This window comes from Gymnoscopelus microlampas (genome assembly GCF_963454915.1).
Source record: "Gymnoscopelus microlampas genome assembly, chromosome: 18".
Classification (NCBI taxonomy): domain Eukaryota; kingdom Metazoa; phylum Chordata; class Actinopteri; order Myctophiformes; family Myctophidae; genus Gymnoscopelus; species Gymnoscopelus microlampas.
In genome coordinates, this window is record NC_139955.1 from 12,846,978 (window position 1) to 12,855,845 (window position 8,868).

Genomic DNA, 8,868 nt, shown 5'->3' on the forward strand with positions numbered 1-8,868 from the left:
TTGTCTCTGGCCTGGCAGTTGATTGAAGATGAATATGAAGAGGCTCTACTTCTCATTATGGACACGAGGCGCGTTTAAACAGAATAGCAGCATTTCTCAGAGTGCAGATTGCACTCACGTGTCTGTCAGCATGCAGCTGTGTGAACACACTTCAAGTCTCTCAGTTATCCTGATCTTCCTGTCATGCGAGGTATTAAAAATGCATTAGGGCTCCAATGCAATTATGATAGCTCTACCAGTTGTGAATAATACATACTTAATGGAGAGTAACACCGGTTATTGCAAATGTTTTAAGTGCATTTTAATTACTCAGAATCTTGATTAAGGAGAGAGGGTGAAAGGGAAATAATTAACTGCATAAACGAGGCTCTTTACCACATAATGTGGACACATTTACCTGTTTATCCAGAATCCTTTGATTTGACAAACTCCTCACTGAATGGTGAATGGCAAAAAATGAACTGCAGAGAGAGAGAGAGAGAGAGAGAGAGAGAGAGAGAGAGAGAGAGAGAGAGAGAGAGAGAGAGAGAGAGAGAGAGAGAGAGAGAGAGAGAGAGAGAGAGAGAGAGAGAGAGAGAGAGAGAGAGAGAGAGAGAGAGAGAGAGAGAGAGAGAGAGAGAGAGAGAGAGAGAGAGAGAGAGAGAGAGAGAGAGAGAGAGAGGTTGGGGAATGATTTCAGAATTCACTTGGTAAAAGGTTTCTGGTTTAGGAGGTGGAGCAGGTGGTCGTGGTGGAGCAGGTGTTCATGATGGGGCAGGTTGTGGACCAGGTGTTCATGATGGGGCAGGTTGTGGAGCAGGTGTTCATGATGGGGCAGGTTGTGGACCAGGTGTTCATGATGGGGCAGGTTGTGGAGCAGGTGTTCATGATGGGGCAGGTTGTGGAGCAGGTGTTCATGATGGGGCAGGTTGTGGAGCAGGGCAGGGGATCTTGGTGGAGCAGATGATCGTGGTAGAGCTCCAGATGTCAGTGAAGTGACAATTTAAGGACTTTTAAGACCTTTTTAATACCTAAAAAAAAGAAAAGAAAAGGACCATTACTGCATCAAAAGTAATCAACCAACTGTACTATAACAACTGGTAAAACATTGGCCAAAATGTCAAATAATATAAGAAAGAGGCAAACATTTTGAAAATCAATCTATAAACTCACAACGCCTCGCAACGCTATACAAGCTAAACATCCTAAACATCCACAGATAAACATTTATCTGTGCAACCGAGTCAAACTAAATTGAATGCCTCAACTCCTACATTCCATGTGCTTGTCAGGGTGGGGGGTCCCTAGTTCAAATATGATTATTTTGGTGGAGCAGATGATTGTGGTTGAAAGAGCAGGTGGTTGTGGTGGAACAGGTGGCGGAGCTGTCTCTCCCGCTCTCTCTCTCTCTCTCTCTTTTTTCCCCCCCTCTCTCTCTCACTCACTCACACACACACACACACACACACACACACACACACACACACACACACACACACACACACACACACACACACACACACACACACACACACACACACACACACACACACACACACACACACACCCCAGCCATCACTCTGAATTCCCATCCTGCAGCATGCTTGCAGTCCTATTCATGCAGTCCTATTCTGCATGAAAAACAAGAAAACAACAACAATGTAATCCAATCCAATACAAGTGATTTTTAAAAAGTTATTTAAAGACAGGCAAGGTTGGGGCCATCCTAACATGAAGTGGAAGATCGTTCCACTGTTTGGGACCTACAGCAGAGAACGATCGATCTCAACCTGTTCTTCAGCCTTGTTTTTGGGATCTTAAAAGGAAAGGACAACTGTGCGTGCGTGCGTGCGTGCGTGTGTGTGTGTGTGTGTGTGTGTGTGTGTAAATCTAAGCTGGGCTTAGATTTAATTCAATCAAATCAATAACATTTCTAGTTTCCAAGACAGACTAAAATGTTTCTTTTTTTGTCAATCTTTTTTTAAACAGGAAATCAAGCTACAGTATTGTATTGGAGCAATCTTTCCAGTTCTATGAGATGTAAAAAGTAATCTAACCCCATTACAATGTGTCTGTTTGTGCTTTTTGATTCTGACTACAATTCCCATAAAACACTTGCCTATGCCTTTCTAAAATTGGAATATGTCATGAGTCCCACTGAATCTCACCGAGCATTCCATCACACTTGATTCTGTCGGCATTCCACTCTTGGAGTTCCCCAAAAGAGGAACTCTCCCTGGGACCCATTAATTGTGAATTCATCTCTCTCAATTATAGGGCATCGCGACGAGTCGTGTTTTTTTAAATCGTCCATTTTGGCTATTTTGAAAATTTGTAGGGACAAAATTGTATTTAAAAACTTTGCCGACAATGACATGCTCAAAATAGGGCCAGGGTGTTACAAAAAAGCGTGTAGAATTTGCCTATGCATTGGGAAATAAGTGCGCACGAAGTATTGACATAGTAGATTAAAAATAATTCATATCACACACACACACACACACACACACACACACACACACACACACACACACACACACACACACACACACACACACACACACACACACACACACTCACACACACACACTGTGGGTGTGAGGCACAGCTGGTCTAGTTAGCTTTTAAGCTTTGTTGTACTGATATTATGATCTTAAGAGATCTTGATGTTCATGTGGATTAGAGGGCTTGAGTCTGCAAGCTGTTTTAAAATGAACTTTCATGAACAACTGTGGAATAAAATAAAGTGTGAAACACAGCAGGTCTCTCTTTCAATACACAGCCCTTTTAATCTAATTTATGTTCATTATGAATGCAAAATATTGAGATTATTTCCACCTCACTCCCTCTCCTTCACGCACACGCACACGCACACACACACACACACACACACACACACACACACACACACACACACACACACACACACACACACACACACACACACACACACAGAGAGAGAGAGAGTTGTCCTTTCCTTTTAAGTCTGTTTTCTTTGGCCATAGGGACTGTCCCCGCCTCCTCTAACCTCCAGCACAGAATGAGGAAAAATCATGAAAATGAACAAACACACATTTATTCAACAGGACTGAAGCAGAGTTAGCAGACACAGCAACAATGTATCAATTGGTGCGCTGCTATACTGTATAAATACACATGTACATGTATCCATTTGTCAAACTTGACATTCACTGCAACATTAGAGGAATAGACTTATCTACACATTGTCTTTGTATCAAGACTATTTCCTAGGAAAGGAGTTGCACCCTAGCATCCCTATTCTGGGCATGTCATAATAAGCAAACATGTCTGCAAAAATAGGCGAACATTCTGCCACAATAGGAAAAAAGGAGGTGACCAAGTACGGTCCCTGAACTCGGTCAACAAAGTATATAGGGTTTAAGTGGTTATATAAATATCAGATTTGGAAGTTAATACCTTTCAGAGAACAGATCATATGTGTGCATACAGTGTTATATCAAACGTATAATTCCAGTTACAAATGCAGATTTACTGTCCTTTAGCAACCATACAGTGTCTCTGTCTGTCCTTGTCTGTCTGAAAACCAAGGAGACATTTTTCTGCAGGTCGTCTCACTTCCATAGACAGGCCATCTGTTAATGTTTTGGCACAGTCGCAGGAGACCGTGTAAGCTGAGATCCTGATTCATAAAATTCATTTTGAATGCACTTTACTGTATAAAGGGATATTTCTCACAAGATGTATTCACCTGCCATGTACATTTCGCTCTGGATTCGTTAACATTTGGATTGAACGTTACAAAATAACGATGACCATAAACAGGTATAAATAATAAAGACACTCACTGGATTAGCTATAGCAGCTGAAATAAGAGGACAAAGTACAATCGTTTTACTTCTACCCGTATAGCCATCTTTACTTTCACAAGAAATGTTCACATTTTCATGAGTGTTCTCCTTCCAGAGCCCTCTTTTGAATTGACATTAAAAGACTCGGACAGATTTAAGATTAAGATAATCAATTCAGTTGTCATGGCAGCAAAAGCAGGTATTATGAAACACAGGAGAGGTACAGGTACAAATCAAACCACTCAAGAACCAAACCAAAATAAATAAGAATAAAACTTCAAACACAAAGAAAGATCAAAATAAAATGCTAGCCCTAGATATCCGCACTGGGTCTCTGAAGGAATGAATGATTGAATGTGTAGTTCATCAATAAATATACATGTACAGTGAATACATGAATGAATATACATCTATCACTATACATCTATCACCAGTGAGTATACGAATGAATATATGTACAGTCGACAATGAGTATACGGGTGGATGTACAGTAATATAAAATAGGTCAAATCTATTGCCATTCTAGTTTTAACCCATTCAATCCGGGAACGCATTTGTGTCATTTTAGATTTGAGCTGTAACCATTATTTTATATACTTTGGCAATTAAAAAAAAGAAGATCTAGCTTGTAGATCTGCTATTTTTGAAAAAACGTGAAACTTTGTGCAAATCTTTGAATATATATTTTTTTAAAGCGAACATTTGTAAAATATTTTTTTCCAGGGACCCCCAGAAGCAAAGGTTTGAGTTGCAAATGTTCGCTTTAAAAATATATATTCAAAGATTTGCACACATTTGTCAAGATCTTTAAAAAAAAAAAGTATATCTGCTATTTTTGAATAGCCAAAGAAATCTAAAATGACACAGGTGCTTTCCCCGGTCTTAATGGGTTAATATTAAACCATGTTTTGGATTTACTTCTCCTACATGTTTAGTCTCAGAGAAATATATAGATAATCTTTGTAGAATATGTGATCACTGAATTAGATACGTAACCTGACAACTCATATATATATGTGAGCATGTTGTTCGCTACAGGTACTTTTATGGGGGGGGGGGGGGGGGGTGTCATGATCTGACAGTATTTGGGTGCATGTGTGCGTGCATGTGTGTGATGGTATTGCTGAGAACAGTGTCTGACTAGTGTGTTGTGCTGGCTGGCCCTGGTGACAGGATTATCTCTCCCGGGGGCCCGTAACTACTGCTGCTCTTCTCACCCTGGCATGACAGGGGAGACATGTCTAAGACCCCAAATCTCCTCTCCTCTCCACTCCTCTCCTCTCTTCCTCTCCACCCCCACCCCCTTCTCCTCACCTCGCCTGTCCTCCACCCTCCTCTCCACTCCCCTTTTCCTCTCCTCCACTCTCCTCTCCTCTTCCTCTGAGTGTCTCCCAGATGTATCCATTGTAGTGACCCAACCCGGGAATAAAACACACACACACACACACACACACACACACACACACACACACACACACACACACACACACACACACACACACACACACACACACACACACACACACACACACACTGTAACAACGAGCACACAAACAGGCAGTCCATTGGCCGTGCATTTGCTTTGCAGACATGTTACGCCGTGGTCGGTGGCCACTGCATCCTGCAAGAACACTGCAGTGTATTCATTAGACGTAAATGAGCCACGACGGGAACGGTGGACTCAGCACTGAGGATGAGTCAGTGCTGCGAGAGCCACAAGTCACTTTTTGTTCAGGGTAACCTTCTCAATGCCGTGGCCTCCTGGACACAGTCTGTGGCAACCCAGCAGGATGGAGAAGGCCTTGCGGAAATCCTCGTTGAAGGCGTAGATGATGGGGTTCAGGGAGGAATTGGCCCAGCCGAACCACACGAACACGTCGAAGGTGGTGGGGCTGATGCAGGGGAGCGCTTCCCCTCCACTCGACCGCTCACAGAAGGGCACCATGCAGTTGAGGATGAAGAACGGAAGCCAGCAGCAAACAAACACCCCCATGATCACTGACAACGTCTTCAGGACCTTGGTCTCTCTCTTGAAGGTCATCTTAAAGGAGCTCTCAGACTCTGCAGTGCTGTAGCCGTCGCCCACGCTGTCGTGTCTGTTCTTGGCGTTCTCGGCCGCCCGCTCCAGGGCAGAGATCCTCCTGATCTGCCAGTGCGCAATGCGATAGATCTGGGTGTAGGTGGCCAACATGATGGCCACTGGGATGTAGAAACTTATGAGGGAGGTGGAGATGGCGTAGGTCCTGTTCAGACTCGAGTCACAGTTCTCTGCAGCTGTGCCGTTGGATCCCGGAGAGCCAGAGGAGCCTGTGAACGAGGCAGATGTTTCAGTCTGGGCCTTGTGCCAGTTGAGCTGAACGGGGATAAAGGAGATTAGGACGGACAGGGTCCAAGCAATGCTGATCATCGAATAGGCAACTCTGGGAGTCATCTTTCTCTGATAGCGAAAAGGGCTGGAAATGGCCCAGTAACGGTCCACGCTTATCACACACAGGTTCAAAATGGACGCCGTGGAACACATGATGTCAAAGGCCACCCAAGTGTCACAGAACGAGCCAAAGGGCCAAAACCCTACGATCTCCGTCACGGCCTTCCATGGCATCACCAAGATGGCCACCAGGAGGTCAGACACGGCCAGCGAGATCACAAAGAAGTTGGTGACTTTGGAGCGCAGGTGTCGGAACTTGGTGACAGCAGCACAGACGAGAGTGTTCCCCAGCAACGTGGTGAGGATGAGCAGCGAGAGGAAACAGCCGGTCAGGACTCGACTCGACGGCGCCTCCTCCAACAAGCCACTGTCAAGGACGGTGGTAAAGTTAATCAGATCCATCGGTCGGATTGCTCAAGTCATACCGGCGGCAAGAATATTTGCTACATCAAAGCCATAGAATTATGTAGAATTATGTCTTTGACGCTTCATAACAGCCGCTGGTATCGTGGGTCCGTGTTTCATTTGGTAGAACGATAAAGCCTGAGTCGTTTGGGCTTCTGGCCAGGGTAGTTTCTCCCTTGACTTTGTAAGTCAGACTTGACATCCTTTGAGCTGCAGTGATGGAGGTCCTTACTCCCTAGGAAATGATGACTACTGCTACTTTTACCAGCAAAGGTCCCTTTTGTTGTACAGCAACCCTCTTTTTTTTGGCCACCAAATTCGTCAGCAGCACTGGGGATTGAAAAAAGAAATATATTACACTGACTGTGTTTTAGATCATATTGTATACATCATTTCTTTCTCACAACAAATAGCCTATAAATGTTCAATTATTTTCTTAATCCAGGACTTCTCTGTTTTTTTAAATGATATACATCCTTGCATTTATAATTGCCTTATACCATATCTGATTTAAAAAACATGATCCACAATTTCTAAGCTCTATAAGCCAGTTTGCTTATAAGTGCGCCCAAAGTAACATTGCACAGCCTTATGGACTGCATTTTAAAGATATAAATAATGAAACGTCCCAGCTTTTCCACCAACATATTTTTCACCCTGTGTTTTACTATTTTTAGTTCACAAACAATTAGGTCTGTCACAATTATTACATAATCGCCTATTAAATCGCAATTATTTGAGATAATCGCAATTATGCAATTATTTTTGCATAATCTCATAATCGTCATAATCCTTTCCATGTTGAAAAATGTTCATACATTTCCCAAAATTAGCAGAAATAGTAGATCTACAAGCTTACAACACGTCACTTTGTGTAATGTAAGCTTGTAGATCAGCTATTTCCGCTATTTATTTATTTTTGAAAGTATAACATTATTAAATATGTAAGTAGCCTAATTTATTTGTATATTTAAGTCATTTATCATAATCTGCCCTGTGCAAATTGTGATTATGAAGCCTAAAAACCAAAACCTAAATTAAAATTGTGTTCATTATGTTCCAATGTTTGATGCCAAAAACATTTAAATCATTAATCGCAATTATGTGTGTGACAATTAATAGTTTAGGCCTACTTAAAATATTTAATTGCGACAGCCCTGCAAACAATACTCACTTTGTCCTGCTCAGACAGTCCTGTCTCTCCTGTTTTTGGATAAAAGCCCCATAACTTATAGTGGCGCTATAGTCCATCCACCCATGTAGCCTAGTACCTACACATCAGTCTCTCCATCACCCCCCAAAAAATAATCCTTTTAGCCCAAATCCTTTCGGCGGACAAGACGGCAGCACAAAATGTTGCAAATAAAAATACACAGCATCATAGATGTTGTTTTGTTTAACGCCATGTAGTTTTTCTTTGCGCAAAGCTTGATTGCGCGTCCATTCGTCTCCAAACCGCGGAGTCCTGTTTCGCACTCACTGCCTCTGCTCTCACGTCGTTGTCCCGTTGAAGAGCCAGCGGTGGAGTGTGGGTCAGTGATGATGTATGACGGTGCGTCCGTGCGCGTTTCTCCTGTTCAACTTGACATTACACACCTGGCTGCGCGTAGGCTAGAGCTGTTCCCTGATGTTGTATTATGACCAAATGGGAATAACCTAGCCTGGCATCGAGACTAATACTATCATAGATGTATTTTTTTGATCGAGTCTGACTTTTACTTTCGTATCTACGAAAGCCTTGGCTAGCACCCCGCAGTGCGTCCTGCACTTTCACCAGTAGCCTAAAAAGCCCGTATTTCGCACGTACAAACATGTACAAATGCAAAATATAAGGTGCTTATTCGGTTGCCCCAAATGTTAACTCGCCTTTCGGAGTAATTTGTGCAATGTATTAGTCCGTATTTTCCAATAAAGAAGTGTTTTAATCCCGTCTGTGTCGGATTCTGTCGGAAGTTCCCTGTATTCCACAATGGGCGATAGTGACGGGCGCATCCAGTGAAAGCCGGTATTACACTCAATGTAAACAGGAAGTAAACGAGGGGGTATACAAATGGCGTTCGGCCACAGACGGGAGTAAAACACTTCTTTATTAGAAAAATATGGACTAATACATTGCACAAAGACGTCGAATGCTGACTTAACATTTGGTGAAACCGGGTAAGAACCTTGTATATATTTATTGTACATGTACGGAAATGTACGGGCTTTACTGGTGAAAGTACAGGA

The 8,868-nt window shown here is 42.7% G+C and overlaps 1 protein-coding gene across 1 annotated transcript; it reads right to left on the minus strand.

The window, feature by feature from the left end:
* Positions 1-5,377: 5,377 nt before the first annotated feature.
* Positions 5,378-8,142, minus strand: drd1a (dopamine receptor D1a). The gene is made up of 2 exons (XM_084041175.1): positions 7,817-8,142; positions 5,378-6,972 (listed from the first exon to the last, which is right to left on the minus strand). The coding sequence occupies exon 2, from the start codon at positions 6,637-6,639 to the stop codon at positions 5,530-5,532; it is 1,110 nt and encodes a 369-aa protein (XP_083897301.1). The 5' UTR covers positions 6,640-6,972; positions 7,817-8,142; the 3' UTR covers positions 5,378-5,529.
* Positions 8,143-8,868: the final 726 nt, after the last annotated feature.